The sequence below is a fragment of the Carassius auratus genome, chromosome 13, assembly GCF_003368295.1.
Source record: "Carassius auratus strain Wakin chromosome 13, ASM336829v1, whole genome shotgun sequence".
NCBI classification, from domain to species: domain Eukaryota; kingdom Metazoa; phylum Chordata; class Actinopteri; order Cypriniformes; family Cyprinidae; genus Carassius; species Carassius auratus.
In genome coordinates this window covers 9,132,036-9,148,342 of record NC_039255.1, presented here as the reverse complement: position 1 = coordinate 9,148,342, position 16,307 = coordinate 9,132,036, and the positions used below count along the sequence as shown (strand labels likewise).

Here is a 16,307-nt window from a genome sequence, read left to right as displayed (position 1 = left end):
GTGGATTTTTTAAACAATCAGTTAAGTTAAATTATTGTACATTAAAAAGTCCACAAATAAGAAGCTCAGAAATATACACCATTTTATTATCAGTACAGAGCTGTCATATTATCATTTTTCAATAACATTTTCACATCTTCGGCACCTTTAAAATACACAAAGATTCATTTTAGTAGTTATATATTCATTCTAATGCATCTTGTATATTTGGAAACAATCACAGGCATTCATGTGAATTCCATTTTCCAGTTTTCTTTTGGAGAATGATCAAAGCTTGCTCTGAATGCTTTGTAGTCTCCATATCTTCTTGACATCATCCTCTGCACTGTCTAAGGCCTTAAACACAGCAGCATCTCCAGTTTGAGCAAAATGTCTCAGCAGAGGCTCCAGAACAGTCACTGGGATGCTGAAGTTCAGATGGGGATACGTCACTTTTGCAGCAAAGTCTCTTGTGTTACTGGACACGATACCTAATATTAGAACATATATACACATTTTTTTTAAATCATGTGAGAAAAAATACTATGTGCCTATGTGTATTTAGATACTCCGATGCCTGATAGTAAGAGAGAAATATATGCTTAATTGGTCACATGGTGCCCCCTTCTGGTTATTGTATGGTCTTGTTTATTTCAATCTCCAGTGAATACTGGATTTCTACCGAACAACCGGTTGATGTGCTGATAAACAAAACCTTTATTCTTAAAACTGATTAAGAATAAATGTATGAATGATATTACCTAACAATTCCCCAGTGGCAGAACGAACCACAGCACCACCACTGGCTCCAGACTGCACAGCACATGTAGTCTGCAGCATCACAGGCTGTGACTGATGGGTAATAACTCTGGATAAGATCCCTGAGGTCAACGAAGGGCCACAGCTGCTCCCTAAAGGTCCATAACCCACAACAAGCACATCCTCACCTAAACAAATACACAACATGAAAATGCCAGGTGCTGCACAGGGAAAAGTACACACAGTTACAAAATTATATATCAACTTTTATATGTATTTATAATACATTTAATTGACGACTTTATATATATGTTGTACGGTCAACAAACAATGAATTTAGATTCACAAATAATTTTAGTACATCATGCTTTGGCAATTCATAGTTATGACAAAATGTCAAAACTAAGAGATAGTAAGTCATAGGAGATAATTCAGATAAATCATAAGCACCGATCTATATATATATCTATATTATAGATCAGTGATCATAAGATACAAAGTCATAATTCTAAATTGAAACGACAAGCCACAATTTATCAATTTAGAATTTTTGTCATCCTTTAAGTTTATAATTTGTTAACATTGACATAAGTATGACTCGTCATAATTGTGATAATGACAAGTCATAAATATGTCATAAATCCGACTTCTCATAATTTAGACTTTTTGTTCATTTCATTTTTTATCTCATAATCATGACTTAATGTATCATAATTGTGGCTTATTAGCTCATCTATGATTTGACAAAGCATTATTTTTTTTATATGGCAGAAATAAGTTATTCCAAGGTTCTATTTTGTATGTAAAGAAAGGGGTTTAATATGAAATATACTTTGTAGTTTGTCGGTTGTGTATTTTAAAATGGTTAAATATAGAATGCAGTGTCAAATATCAACAACAAATACAACATGGATACAAAACCATCTGATATTTGGATATGAAGTTATAGTACATATAAACCAGAACACACTGGAAGGAACAAACATTTGTCTGATGTTGGTGGCTTTAGACATAAAAAAACACCAACATCTCAGAAAAGACATGGCTTAATATGAGTTTTAATAAAAGAGGTTTGCAGCACATTACCTGGGTGAAAGTATGTGGTAAACTGTGTATTTACTGAGTTTGCGAGGGGCTCCTGAAGCTCTACCACAGCGATATCATAGGGAGATGATGGTACTGATGAATACAGCACCTTACCACTTACTGTATGAAATCTGAGGTGGAAAGTTTAAATATTATTATAAATCCCATGGTGATTAAGATTAAAACTGTAACAATACAAACAAACTAAATGTCAGTACCTTTCTCCAAAGTTGACTCTGACTGTAAGCACAGACTTTTCATTCACCACATGCCTGCAGGTCAGAACCAGATTCTGGTTTAGCAGCACACCAGAACCCCACAGCTGGCCGGTCTCGATCAGGGCAACTCCAGTGCAAAATTCAGATCCTGAACATCGGTTTGCAGTTAATGGAGCTTGAAGAGAGCCAGTGATGAACTGTGAATGTGATGACTCTTCTATCAGCGACTCCTGGATGGCACCAGCCTGTAGCATGTTTTTCAGAATCAGGTGAACAGAGCACACAAGTGTCAGCCCAATCCACTCACTTGATTTCCAGCACAGTGGTGAAACGATCAAACCCACAAGGTAAGATCTGCCTCCTTTGCTAACAAACACACCGCCTCCTTCGGTGCCAGGCAAGCAGCGGGCATCAGTCAGGATCAGAGCATTCTCACCTCCAGCCAGATTACTGACTATACCTTTACTAATTGTGTTCATGAAGAGGTCTGGACAGAGACCACCAAATGGAGACCCACATGCGATGACATGACATCCCTTTTTAAGACTGCCACTCTTCACCCATGGAATAGTTTCCTTGCAGGCGCATGTGGATGAAGTGGGCACTTTTAAAAGTGCAAACCAACTTAAAAATCTGAAGTCTTCCAGAACTTCTGCATCCAAAGTACCACTATAAAAGCCCCAGTTATCAGCCCCCTTGAAGATTTTGTTAAATGCATCTTGAAACTCCACACAACTGATCATCATTAACAGGTGAGCCTCTTGACGGCTCGTATTGCGTCTGTCCGTTACACACGACTGGTTGGCGCAAACGTGAATGTAATCTACATGCACTTTTATCTCTTTAGTGAAACTTTCAGAATGCAATATTTTCGCATCTTTCTTCATGGACTGTCGGTCATTGATAAAGCGTGAAAATAAAATGCCACTACAGGCGACAATCCCAGATTGGTAATTCAGAAACGCTCCACTACAGCTCAGTTCTTCATTCGGAGATCCAGATGTGAGGTTAAGCGGCGTCTCGGACACTGTGACAACACAACATGAATCTTCCGCTTTCTTCATTTTCAAACGTTAGATATACAGAGATCTGTCTATATAACAGTATACAATTGGTTCAATAAAATGGTAAAAAAAAAAATTGTATGCTTATAGTAGATGAAGTTCTCGCATCTTGCAAAGAGTTCAAAATAGAAATGTCAACGCGGCCCTGGAGGTCAAATTATTAATAAGAACACCATGCTAACAAACACAGTTTGGGTTGCAAAGAATACCTCTGACTGGCTAGATAATTTAATAATATCTATATTAACTTAACGCCGACGTGATCCATCCTCTATGGATCCATCTGTAGCACTTCCTGGTATGATCTAATTGGTGTACAAGTAATCACGTGGTCGATGAAGCGTCCTTATAATTGGAAGTCCGACTCTTTTGAACAATTCATTTCATAGAACCGGTTCAGTGGTTCTTTTACGTCACCGATTCATCGATACCATAGACATAAAAATATGATCGTTATGTTCGAAAGAGATGTTTATCACGTCAAACATTCGGTCGTTCTGTTCTATTGGTAAACAACTCTACTGGACATGAACGGTTTTGTTAACCGGTTCAACGGATTCATTGAAAATCCAACTCCAAAGAAAGTTTCGTTCACAATCCGATGCTGTTTACACATCTGACTGTGTTCTTGTGCAACGTCCTTGTTCATTTCAAAGGTCACGTCACAACGGTAAGGATTCAATATTGCCAAATAACCGTTTTTGACTACACCATGATGTCACAATTGTTTTCTTGTTTAAAATGTTTATTCCAATAGCTTTCTACAAGTCATATACATGTCTTTATGTTTTTTTTTTTTAATATCAAAGTATATAGGCTACGGAAAATCCAAAATATTCTTTTTTTATTATTGCTGTTGCTTACTTCAGTACATAAATGCTACAAGTGCCATGTAAATAATTGCCATAGCCATTTGAAAAGATAAGCAGCATTGGAAATCCCAATCCTTTCACATACGCCTGGGTAAGTGAGCTAGTAATATGACACATTTTTCTATTGCACAGGCCTATTCTATGAATTTAATTTAAAAGCCTTTGTACTCTCATGCCATAACTGCAAATAAGTCACAGATGACAGTCAAAAAGTACTCATTGCATAGCCAGGTAGTTAGTGTGGAAACTGTCTAATGTAGTCACATCATGGCTCCGAGTGTTACATAAGCACAGAATTAAAAGTATCAAAATACATCATACAAATCAAACACTTGTACTTTTAAATATTATAAATAAATATTTCATTTTAAATCTCCGTACTGTTGATACGCAAGCATATATGCACTGGCAATCCACACCAAATCACTTCAAAAGTTTTTTTTTTGAACTGGGAAATCCAGAACTAGGAAAAACCACCAACATTAAGGCACTGAGGTAATAGAACATGAAAACAAAAACACTGATTCTGTATCATCTGATGATTTCACATCAGAATTTCACAGCACAAGTGATATACCCCTGATTAAAAGTCATTGATTCAAATGTTCAATGGTATGTTTACCTTTCACATGCTATAAAATTGACACTTTTTGTTTTTTAACTGGATGCCATCTCTTAAAATAATTCAACTCAGTCAACTGTTAAAGCAAACTCCCTTGGTTACTAGTTTCATTAGTTTCATTAAAAGATAAATAATCAATTACTAAATAAAAAATACATGGGGTTTGAATTAATAAACCTTAAATAAGTTAATCAATATACTCTGAAAGCCATCGAAAACCTTCTCCATATCCTTGTCTCTTCAACACACTGCACATAAAGACTTCCATTGGCCTCAGGTTGAGTTCCTTCAGTGAAACATTCCCCTAAGAGAGATAAAAGGACATGTTTTGCTCCAGAAAACATTATTCATTATATTACAGTACATACACTGCACAAAAAACAAAATGTCTAAAATATATTCCCTCAATGATCTACCTTTCCTGTGGTGTGTCCATAAAGACCAAACATTCCTCTCAGCACATCTTCACTAATTGCTTCTGGACGGTCGATTTTATTCCCCAAAATAAGGATTGGCACATTGGAGATGGTTTCATCAGTTAAGAGGGCCTATGATTAAAGAGCAACATGCCCTCATTATTACTCAAATACACGGCTGTGTTTTGATTGGTGGAACTGGGAAGAAATTTAAACTAGTGCCTGAGTCATGCAGATATTCCTCTGCACTCTCAAACAAATGTACAAAACATTCACTATGTACTTTGGAAGTTCTAATATGTACTAATATTAAGGGGTAAATAAGATTCAAAGATGTACTTTTTAGCTTTTGTACCTTAGTGTACTGCCCAAGTGATGACTTCGTATTATTTATTTTTTTCTGAGAGTTTGGATGTGTTCATAGTTAAACATTTAGGCTATTGATATATCTTGTCATAAACAGAACCATTGATTGTATTAAAAAAGTAGACTTACATCCAACTCAGTTTTGGCTTCTTGAAGGCGTTCATGATCAGCACAGTCCACAAGATACACTATCCCATTTATTGCTGGAAGATAATTCCTCCAAACCCTTCTTGCTGAGAATTAAGAATAGAAAATTGATTGATAAATAGAATCTGCATTGTGATACAAGGTTGCTTATACAATTTGTTTCTAAACTTTTTTTCTAATAATAAAAATTCTTAATTTGAAATTCCAAACTTAATAACCATTAAATTAATAAAATGCTAATATTTACCTTGAGATAGACCTCCCAAGTCAAATGTTGTGAAAGTCATCCAGCAATAGACAGTTCTTCAGATGTAGAGATGGGACAAAGATACGAGTACATTGATGTACAATGGTTGTACAATGTTTGTGAACCAATGTCATCCCAATAAAATAGCAATAGACTTACGTTGGACTGTGCCCAAGATGCTATAGTGGGCACCAAAACGAGAAAAACTAATTTCCAATGTACAGCCAATCAAATATGAAAGACATCTTTGAAGCCTGTTCCCAGAAATAAAATAGCAGCAGAATGAGAGAACTGTTCCAATGCAGTACAAGACTTTTCAAGGGGCTCGTCTTCTAACTCCAGAATAAGCTCTTTACCTAAATCTACTGTAAGCAGGTGAAAAACAGCTGGTGCTACGTTGCGAAATTACCCAAGTTTTAACGTTTTGTCTCCATAGAATGCACAAATCCCCTCATAGCTAAACCAAGATCCCGCACACAACATGAGCAAGAGACTATTTCTAGTTGTAAGACCTTGTCACTTGACGCCTATAGCACACAGACATAGCTGTCACTCACAGGACGGCAACTCAAGTCAAGTTCATTTCTATACATTAATAACGGTGCTATGTTTTTTGTATTCTAAATTAAGATGAATACATGTGTAACCAAATATTATTGTATTGGTCCCTAACTGTACCTTAAATGTATCGTAGTATACACAGCCAAAATGTTTAGCGCGAGTTTTCCAGAAACGCATCAATGGAGGAGGCGCTTTAAAACACACTGAAAACAACAGCCAGATATGCTGAGACTGAATGAGCAAAGTAGAGTATTGTAAAGGTAAAAAAGCTCAGTGTGACGTTATAGATAAATCCCTAAAACCTAGCTTTTGGTGTTAAAAACAGTTTCTATTAAACATTGCAGTTACAGAATGTCTGTATCAGTCGCGTCATTTGTAATGTTGCATCAATCGTTAATGAGAGAAGACAATGCGTTGTAATAGTGAAATATTCGTATCAATACCTGGAATTGTCCGCCTCTGTTGGAGACCAGTTAGTGTGGTCTGTGTCCTGCTGCTAAAAAACAGCCCGAATTTGACGTTTAACCGGAACTGCGTAGCTGCATAGGGTGGTTTCGGATCGGTTGTTAATGTGTTGCCATCTGGTTGCTAAATGTTGACTGGCTTGCATCGAAAAAAAAGTCGGTAATATTGTAAATAAATATATATATATATATATATATATATATACAAATATATTTCTAATTTATTCCAATAAAAAGCTTAATTTTCAGCAGTCATTAATAGTCTTCACTTATGTCTATCCTGTGACTTTGGATCAATTTTATGCACTTTGCCAATTAGAAGTGTTCATTAAAAAAAAAAAAAATATTGCGGACCCCAAATTTTTTAATGGTAGTGATAGTGTTGGAAAACATGTTAAACCAAAATTTTCAGCATGGGGGGGACAAAGTCATGTGGCTTTGAAACAACATGAGTTGGAGTAATTGACAGAATATTTTAATTTATGTAAAGAATATAATACCGAACAAAAGGTATTAATAAAAAAAAAAACATTTGATAGCAGTGTCATATGAGAAAAGCTTTATTAAAGCATTTGTTCAGAATCTTACAGTACCTGAGTTTGACCAGACTATAAGCTACCTTTATTATCTTTTACACAGAATATTTAACCATTAACAAATACAACTTAACTTAGTATCATTTAGAAGAGCTAACCTATGTCTTGCTGTGATTCAATCCCCAGATAAGGTAAGTGCCCACATTTTCATAAAATACCATAATTCTAGACAGATAATGACATACATATTCGAAACATGGTCAGACTGGTCCGTTCACAGTGTTATGTTCTTCAGTTCTTTGCATAGTAGAACCATTTGTCAACTGAAAAAGATGACAAAATAAATATCATGTCACATTTAAAAGAAAAAGTGTAAACTGAATGTATATGCAATGCAAAAAAAAAGTTTAATGTTGTATATATATAATATCATATTTTAAAAATATATGATGTTTCACTGTGGGAAAAAAAACTAAACAAAATCAAACCTGAGTTTGGAACTGGACTAGCCTCTCCACATGGGCATGACTGAAAATGAAAAGAAAAATTAGTTTGAGGTACCACAGTAGTAAAGTCTTACTTGACATAAATCACCACTATTTATCCTAGACAAGTGTGTATATACCCATACAATTGATAAAGCAGTGAATAAACTTATATTAATTGAAAGCAAAAACTAATTTCTTACTCCATCAACAACTGTTTTGGCTTCATCTGCCGAACAGCAGAATGGACTGTCTCCCTCTGAGACACATGTGTTCTTGCTGCACAGTAAAAGGGAAAAAAGCAACATGACTTATGTTAAAGCAATAGGTGGGCATAGCAAAAAAAAAAAAGTCTCTATTATTTTATATTATGTTGATGTGTTTCAGCAGTAAACCTTGCCTTCAACTCTACATGTTATCTAGTGACTGTAAATGAAAGTGCAAACAGTCAGAGCTGAAATAAAATACTATGCAAAATGAGCAAACAAATGCAGACCGCTGAAGAAACACTCCCTTACCAGTTTAGTTCTCCAGCATTGGTTTGTTGTGAGATCAGTGCCTTCCAGAAACCATGGGTGGCTTTGATCGTCTCGATGGCAAAGTCCTGGAATAAATGTAGAATATTTAGGACCAATCACAAATATAAAGCTTGTTTACAACAATTTTCTGAACAACAACTTACCTTGTCTTTGAACTCTCCGTTGAATGCAAACTGGTTTTCAGGTTTCCCATCAGGTACCTTGTACCTCCTGAACCAGTCAACTGTGGCCTCAAGGTAGCCAGGCTTCAGTCGCCTCACGTCACTAATGTCTATATTTCACATCAAAAAATTACACACCACCACATATATATGTCTCTATTCTAAGTAAACTAAAAAAGCAATGTATGTTACTTACTGTTCAAGTCCTTTGCTTCAGGGTCATCAACATTGATTGCAATGACTTTCCAGTCAGTTTCACCTTCATCAATCATTGCTAAAACACCCAGAACTTTCACTCTGATAACATCTCCACGAATGCACACCTGTGAAGAACAAGCATTGTGGGGTTTGTTTATCTAAACCAACTAGAAATACACAAATGAAAGCTTGCTTTATACATTTCATAGAATATTTCAAAAGACAAACACTGATTATCTATACCTTGCTTCCAATTTCACAGACATCGATCGGGTCATTGTCACCACAACACCCTGTGTCATTGTCTTTGTGCCCAGGGTCTTCCCAAGTCTGTCAGAAATGATTTAAAGAAAGTGGTTGTAAAATCTAAGGGGTAAAAGACACAATGGAACTTGCAATTCATATATATAAAAAAGGTTTTTGATTTCAGTTTGTATAATGCTAAACTGTCTCAATTGGACAGCAATTAGATTAAACATATTTTAATGAAAATATGTACAAACATATTTACAAGTCATACTAAACCATACTCACAATTACTAAAAGAATCATTTTAAAGTTGTGTTCATGAAGATGGAATGCATATAAACTACCGTTCAAAAGTTTGGGGTCAATAAGATTTTATTCTTTTTTTTGAAAGAAATGAACACTTATGCAGCATGTTTACATAAAATCCATCCAAAATTACCATGAAGATGTTTATAATGTTACAGAACATTTCTATTTGGAGAAAAATATTCTTATTAATGTTCTATTTATCACAGAATGCTGCAGAAACAATGTTTCATGGTTTCACAGAAATATTAAGCAGCACAGCGGTTTAACATTGATAATAATAAGAAATGATTCTCGAGCAGGAAATCAGCTTATAAGAATCATTTCTGAAGAATCATGTGACTCTGAAGACTGGAGTAATGGCCACTGAAAAAATGCTGATTTGCCATCACAGGAGTAAGTTAATTTTTTTAAATATATTAATATAGAAGAAAATTTGTATTATAATATTTCACAATATTCTACTGTATGTTTGATCAAATAAAGGCAACCTTGATAAACAAATGAGAAAAAAAAACTTACAAAACCTTGAACAGTAGTGTATTATAAGTGTTGTAACAAACAAAAGGTTTAAACAGAAACTAAAGCGGTTTCTACCTCCAGTCAGTTTATTCTATGTGTTTAATGTGTGATCAGTGTTGATTTAGAAGACTTACTTGAGGGATTGCTCCATAATTCCAAATATATCCTCTGTGGGGGAAAACATTGGCCACATAGCGCAAATTGCCCTTCTTCACATCTTGCTTAATGGGGTTCAGTGGGTCTTTTGTAGCAATCTGAAAAGTAAACCATAATATTGACTTATAGAATGACAGAATCTTCATGCAGACACCAATTGGTCGTTGATGTAGGTTTTCTACATAAATACATTACATTACTTTCAACATCACTTAGTCTCTGTAACTGTACTGTAACAGTTTATGTTTTAGGTGTGTAAATATATGACTTTGCAAAATAAATAGCCTGCTACCATCGTTTTATTCTGTTATACTGCAAGTGGTGTAGTTTTGAACTGCTGGTCATACTGTACCTCCATTTTTGCATTTGTCCATCGTGGTACTTCAACAACCATGTGGAAAATGTTCTACAGAGAAAATAAAAATGAATAAAAAATTAAGAAAGCTTAAATGTGACACTCCCATAATAATTTACCCTTCATATTATTAAAAGAATAATGTAAAGCGATGAGAATGATTAATCATAAAGTTTTACACAGGTAAGATATCAGAACAGTCCAAAGTATTGAACGATTTAAGATGACACTACTGAAAGGGTAAAGATCGCTTCTCTTACAGACCAAGTCCCTTCACCCGATAAAGAGCTGATATACACTGTGCTGGATTGTGAAATGGTCATTCACTGCCAAAGGGGTCCCATAAGGGAGGGGGATCTACACTGTGACTAGAAGAAGAAAAACTAAGAACAAATTAAATTAACATTTTGTACCTGAGCTTCATCTGCGTACATAGGTATGTCATGGAATGGCGAAATGTACTTTCCATCTGAGTTCTCTGTTTAAAAAAAAAAAGTTTGAGTTGCATATTTCAGTACAAATATATATTTCAAAGGCAACTGTTACTGATGTTATCTGATGTTATCTGATCAGTATATGATGTTATCTGGCTGAGCACCAGATTTCCAAATGAAGTCACGAAACAAAATTAACTAGATAAAAAAAATGCCACCATGTCCTCTGTTGTTTATTTTGAAATTGATACATAGTTTTTATTATTTTTTTTAAAGTGACAGAAAAATGAACATGCCTGTGTGATCATTTAATGGAGTATTTCTATAAAATAGTATACCAGACTTTCATAAATATGGTATTCTGGTCAAGCTCGGGCACTTTAACTTTATTAAGTTGTATGTTTTGAAGCATCCATTGATTTTATTTCAAAATAAACTGAAACATAAGAGAATTTCACACCACTATTCGTGAACTGAGATATTCTGCACAACTTATGACTAGGTGTTCCAAAGAAGAATGTCAGCTTTAATGCGTCAGTAATCACAATATTTTTATATTTCAGTGAATTATTGCTTTAAACTGCACAAATTAATGTTAATGATCATGCCCTGTGTCTGAAGAGAGCAGGTGACGTCATGCTGCAGCTAAGGGTGAGCATTCTAACGCACAGGTGCAACTACAATAAATACAACACCCAATTTTGCAGACAGTATAAAATAAATAAATACTATGGACATTTGTGAAAGCATGCAATGCTGAAATGAGCAACTTTGTAGTCACCCGTCACAAAAATTACACATTTTAATGAGCTTAGGTTTTAACAAATATTGCACTGTTTATTAATGATAACATATTACCCTTTTTTGGGACTTTAGGTTATTACTGTACCTGAATAACAGGTTACTTCCTTCAGAGTAAAAATAACTTAGCACAAATCTACAATTAGTCAAGACAATAAAATACATTTTATGAAAGAGTATCAAATTAATTCGATATTCATTACATGTATTAATTTGATTAGGTTTAGGTCATAAATGACGCGAGGAAAAAGCGACACGTGGGATTTGCGGCCCATTCATCTTAATTCAATTGACTGACCTGACCGTACAAACGTCTCATCAACAATCCCTGAAGAACAGAATTCATACTTACTGAAATAAAGCCTATAACTCAAAGTGTTAGGGTTTCCTCTTTCTTCAGTGGAGAAACTCATATTGTGCGCTCTGTTGATTGATTCCGGTAGGCTGTGTGTAAAAAGGACAGCACAGCAGTGACTGGCTTGAGGAAATCGCGCATGCGCAGAGAAATAACTGCGCAAAAGACCCGAGTAACGTTACTGTGTTCTTTTGATTTGTGAATCGGCAGTAATAAACAGTACTAGAAGATCCTGTAAAAAGAAATGTGATATATAACACTTTTAATGCGGATATATATATATCTGAAGCATACAGGATGTTTATTCGCTATATTATATTCTTACACACTCATTACATATATATACACCAATAATATCTGAATGAAAATAATGACGTTTCATGGGGCGGGCGTTTGTGCGACGTAAGTCTCCCTGGACGTCATATCCTCCCAGCGCTCTTCGCTTCCTGCCTGGCGGAGGGAGGGGACGGTGCTGACGGCTGGGAGGACGAGCTGAACGTTAAGAAAGCCTTGGCAAAGAGATAAGAAAAGAGGGAAAAGGGCCCGAAGTTTTTGCCTTCCATCGGGAAAACTTACTGCTCGAATCTGATTAGCACCCGAAGCAAGTGCAATGTCGTCCAGTCGTCAGCTTAGTGAGAGCAGGGCCATCCCGACCAGGACGGTGCTGATCAACGATTCAACGCAGCTACCTCACGATTATTGCACCACTCCCGGAGGCACTTTATTCTCCACCACCCCGGGAGGTAATAACCCGCCTGAGACGTGTGCTGTACTTCCAGGCTTATATCTGCAGCCGTTTGCCTGTTGTTTACATGGAGACCGTCTAATGTTAGAGGGTGGCCTGTGTTGGCCAGGAAGCCGTAACCACATAAAAGGCTCTCTCAAACCCGAGTGTTTTGCTTGCGTAGACGGTACTTGTACTGGTCTTAGAAATGTTTAGTTAGTTTGCATGTAGACAGTTTTATGATGCTCAAACTGTCGAGACGTTTAAATCTTCGATGACCAAAACATGTTGCCGAGGAAGGCTGCTTACTTGGCTTTTGAGACACAGCCATGTAACGTAGTTCAAAACAAAAACAGCGCCGCCTGTTCGTCTCTCCGATCAACATGATTGGTCCGCAGTGCCTGATGAACAGAATAATACGGAACAAAATAACGCTTTACAGTAAACGTGTACAGAGTCCGGCACGTGCTGCAGTATACACCCTACCATTTGTGATCTTGATTGCTGTCAGTCAGTAGTAATGTTGTGCTTTTGGTTTTCATTGGGGCATAATAAGAATATATATATATATAAGATAATTATTTGTTGTGGCCACTGATGTTAAATCAGTCACATTAATCATCATTGTGATTTAAAAAACATTAAAATATGTGATCGTAGTTTATTTTTCAAATTTCTAAGGCATATGATGATCATCATTGAAGGGAAAGTTCACTTAATTGTCATCATATACTCATCCTCTTGTTTCCCATATAACATGTTTTCTTCTTTGTAACGCAAAAAGGAAAATGTTGGCTAGTAGTTATGTAATAAAATATATATAACTTATAACAGTTTTTTTTTATTTTTTTTTATGACAATGCAGGAACTCGAATAATCTATGATCGCAAGTTCCTGTTAGACCGACGTAACTCACCCATCGCCCAGACCCCACCAGCACACCTGCCGGTTATCCCAGGAGTGACAAGCAAGAATGTCCTGAATGAAATCAAGAGGAATGAGGCTAACAACATCAAAAACCATGATGCCAAGCCAGGGCAAGGTTGGTCTTTAAAACTGACTGAACTGGAACTGTTTCCAATGCAACCTCCCTGCTTTGTGCGAGATCAGTTTATGTACATAAACACTAATGGCTCTGCGGTTGGAGGGTTAGATTACTGTTAGCTCACACTATTCTCTTTTAATGGTCATGCATGATGCAAATTATGGGTTTTTGTGTGTTGCAGGTGAAGATGCTCAGTTTGAGATGGACATCTAAAGAAGAGGAACCAACTTGAAGATTAATTACCTGGTACATGTGTGCCAGTGGCTTGGCTTGTAGAAACCAATGTTGTGAGCCCTCTCCTTTAGCTCTCTTTAGCTGCTGGGTGCTGCATAATCATGGGGATAAATGACTAAAGTTTGCCCAGTGGGGCTGCTGGAGCCCTGAAAGTTAACCTGTGAGCCTGTTGAGCTCTTTTTGTTTAGGTTTCAGGGCTTCCATCAGCTGTACTTGCTTAAGTCACAGAGCAAGGGAAAAATTCTGTATTGTAAGTGCCCGGATATATTACCAATTTACTGTAATAGACTCATAAACAAATCAGCCGTCAGAGATTTATTGCTGATTGTCAGATACACTGTTCCAGTTGATACCCATAATGCAGTCTAGTTGGTTCACATGTAAACTGATTTGCACTCAAGTCAGGAAATGCAGTTACTTTATGTACACGGCCTCCCAAATGTAAGTTTTTGTTGTTGTTTTTTTCCATCGAAAACAATTACTGGATTTATTCTCCCCTAGTTTTATTTAAAAGGGACAGCAGGATTATAACCACAGTTTGATTAAAAAAATGAAAGGATTCTGTATTCATTCCAAGTCTTTTATAACAGTTAAAAGAGTTTTTTTTTTTTTTTTGTAAATTTGTTTCAGGTATTTGTTCAGCTCAGAAAAATAGTTTTATAGAACTGGCTAAAAAGAGACCACAGACCTTAATTACTTAAGTTTAAGTTTGCCAAACAAATTTTCTAGTTTTATTTAGAACTACCCCAACATTAGCCTTTTGCCCTTTAAGCAGGTTAATTTTAAGTTAAGGAATGACATCTGATCGCAGTTTTGAATGACCAAACTTTTACTTTAGGTCAGAGTCAGAGAGAATGTTTCCGTTCCGATTTGTACCTACCTTTGCATGGCGAGACGCTTGAAATGTCAACATCAGCTCTGAATTCACACGCTCTGTTTAAAGGTAAACAATACCAAGTACTGTTGAATTGATCAAGGGTTTAAGATGCTTTATAAAATGATGACAAAAAGAGAGCTGGTCTCAGGAAGCACTTGCATTATGTACCTAACAAGTACACACCTTACAGCTCCTTTCATGGGAGAAATAGCACAGTGAATATTTAACATTAATATCAGCTGTGACATCTACTGTCACTTTCCGATTACTACAATCCTTATGAACCTTGATAATCAAATCATAGGTAGGTAAGCACTGAAGTGTTGTTTTGGTCATTTTACTATTGTCTGTCTCACAGCAACACAATGTGAACGATTCTTTGAAAGATGGATCGTTTTGTAGTGAACAGACTTTCATATTTTCATTCAGATCAAACATCTTGAAAAAAAAACTTGAATTGAATCTTTCCAATGCTCTTCTATGCATGTTCTTCTGGTCTGCTTCTTAGTCTAGTTTAGTTCACACGTCAGATCGTTTAAATGTTGTTGAGTTTGTTTTTTGGGATGCCAAATCTTGTGGAAGACGAGAGGGTTTGATTCATATTGAAAGAGAATTAAGCAAAGAGATTATCCAAACAGTGACTTAAAGAGGATAAGACTTATTCTCATGAATTTAATTGTCTCTTTCTGTGCTCCAGTCATTCTCTGAAGCACAGTTTTTGTTCTCCCTTACAGTGATCTCTTGTGCGTAGTCTCTGTATCCATGCCTTACTTTACTAAGCTGAGCAGCTGTGTCAAATGCTGTTCCCTTTCATACCTTAAATACAGGATCAGTTCCTTTCTGTTTGATTTCTTTCCAACTTTCAAGTTGAGGATAAGATTATATTGCTATGTTTTACTAGAAAACATTATATTTTTGGAAACATGTTTGATATTATTTACTTTCTTACAGAGATGGAAAGATTTGCCAATACAGCAGTGTGATATTTGTAATAGAAATGGATTGGTTAAAATAAACATGGTTTAGGTTTGTCTTTGATCGGTTGCAGTTAACTCCCAGCTTGTTTCTACTCTGAAGTATGGAGGTTTAGTTATTTTTTGACTCATTTTTGAAAAAAAAAAATCACTGCTTTTTCTTCATACTTTCCCCAGGTCTCAGAAACATTCAGAAATGCATTTAGCTTAGATTTATCGAATGTGGCAGAAATTGGAAACTGTATTTTCTTTCTTCTTTGAGACCCTGTTCAATTTAAGTTTTAATGAAATGCCAATGCCAGTGGACACTGTTGCAGCAAGATCAATAAAAGTTCCTTGATATCATCTTCAGTGTTTGTCTTCTCTGACAGATTCTTGTGCACTTTAATATGCTTGAATGTCATTTAAACAATATGTTTATTTTGAAATACTAGCGTTTGCCGCTGGATGGAGTAGTAGGGTAAGTGTGCAGATTAGTTTAGTAAAAAAAAAAAAAAAAGATTCTAGTACTCTGCTAGTTAGTCCTGTCTGGTTTTGTAAAGGCTAAACTGTGTT

At 35.9% G+C, this 16,307-nt stretch overlaps 4 protein-coding genes across 5 annotated transcripts; 1 reads left to right on the top strand and 3 right to left on the bottom strand.

The window, feature by feature from the left end:
• Positions 1-65: 65 nt before the first annotated feature.
• On the bottom strand, positions 66-3,524 carry LOC113112547 (peroxisomal leader peptide-processing protease-like). Of its 2 annotated transcripts, none has more exons than XM_026278217.1 (4): positions 2,043-3,524; positions 1,825-1,955; positions 741-959; positions 66-470 (listed from the first exon to the last, which is right to left on the bottom strand). In XM_026278217.1, exons 1-4 carry the CDS (start codon positions 3,104-3,106, stop codon positions 268-270), a joined length of 1,617 nt encoding a protein of 538 aa, XP_026134002.1. In that variant the 5' UTR covers positions 3,107-3,524; the 3' UTR covers positions 66-267. The 2 variants fall into 2 exon arrangements, with proteins under 2 accessions (XP_026134002.1, XP_026134003.1); XM_026278218.1 differs by having other exon boundaries at positions 741-926; positions 2,043-3,521.
• Positions 3,525-3,893: 369 nt separating this feature from the next.
• Positions 3,894-5,619, bottom strand: LOC113113234 (GTP-binding protein SAR1b-like; the record flags this gene model as incomplete). The annotated part of the gene is made up of 3 exons (XM_026279398.1): positions 3,894-4,904; positions 5,017-5,148; positions 5,512-5,619. Coding segments are annotated over 3 exons (357 nt in total), but the record flags the coding sequence as incomplete, so codon positions are not given.
• Positions 5,620-7,345: 1,726 nt separating this feature from the next.
• Positions 7,346-12,058, bottom strand: LOC113112545 (inorganic pyrophosphatase-like). Its single transcript, XM_026278215.1, has 11 exons — positions 11,896-12,058; positions 10,722-10,786; positions 10,306-10,359; positions 9,932-10,051; positions 8,964-9,050; positions 8,719-8,845; positions 8,505-8,632; positions 8,341-8,426; positions 8,026-8,101; positions 7,826-7,865; positions 7,346-7,660 (listed from the first exon to the last, which is right to left on the bottom strand). Exons 1-11 carry the CDS (start codon positions 11,954-11,956, stop codon positions 7,629-7,631), a joined length of 876 nt encoding a protein of 291 aa, XP_026134000.1. The 5' UTR covers positions 11,957-12,058; the 3' UTR covers positions 7,346-7,628.
• A 269-nt stretch (positions 12,059-12,327) lies between these two features.
• On the top strand, positions 12,328-16,097 carry LOC113112546 (eukaryotic translation initiation factor 4E-binding protein 2-like). The gene is made up of 3 exons (XM_026278216.1): positions 12,328-12,641; positions 13,488-13,664; positions 13,849-16,097. Exons 1-3 carry the CDS (start codon positions 12,509-12,511, stop codon positions 13,878-13,880), a joined length of 342 nt encoding a protein of 113 aa, XP_026134001.1. The 5' UTR covers positions 12,328-12,508; the 3' UTR covers positions 13,881-16,097.
• Positions 16,098-16,307: the final 210 nt, after the last annotated feature.

What these genes read in the sequence shown, in the direction of transcription:
- LOC113112545 (XM_026278215.1), bottom strand. Translation starts at nt 11,956, where the DNA reads ATGAGTTTCTCCACTGAAGAAAGAGGAAACCCTAACACTTTGAGTTAT. An exon ending in TGTACGCAGATGAAGCTCAG is followed by an intron (nt 10,360 to 10,721) that starts GTACAAAATGTT and finishes TTTTCTCTGTAG; the next exon opens with AACATTTTCCACATGGTTGT. An exon ending in AATGCTGGAGAACTAAACTG is followed by an intron (nt 8,102 to 8,340) that starts GTAAGGGAGTGT and finishes TTTACTGTGCAG; the next exon opens with CAAGAACACATGTGTCTCAG.
- LOC113112546 (XM_026278216.1), top strand. Translation starts at nt 12,509, where the DNA reads ATGTCGTCCAGTCGTCAGCTTAGTGAGAGCAGGGCCATCCCGACCAGG. An exon ending in ATTCTCCACCACCCCGGGAG is followed by an intron (nt 12,642 to 13,487) that starts GTAATAACCCGC and finishes ATGACAATGCAG; the next exon opens with GAACTCGAATAATCTATGAT. An exon ending in TGATGCCAAGCCAGGGCAAG is followed by an intron (nt 13,665 to 13,848) that starts GTTGGTCTTTAA and finishes TGTGTGTTGCAG; the next exon opens with GTGAAGATGCTCAGTTTGAG.
- LOC113112547 (XM_026278217.1), bottom strand. Translation starts at nt 3,106, where the DNA reads ATGAAGAAAGCGGAAGATTCATGTTGTGTTGTCACAGTGTCCGAGACG. An exon ending in AGAGTCAACTTTGGAGAAAG is followed by an intron (nt 1,956 to 2,042) that starts GTACTGACATTT and finishes TTTCCACCTCAG; the next exon opens with ATTTCATACAGTAAGTGGTA. An exon ending in TGCCACTGGGGAATTGTTAG is followed by an intron (nt 471 to 740) that starts GTAATATCATTC and finishes TTCTAATATTAG; the next exon opens with GTATCGTGTCCAGTAACACA.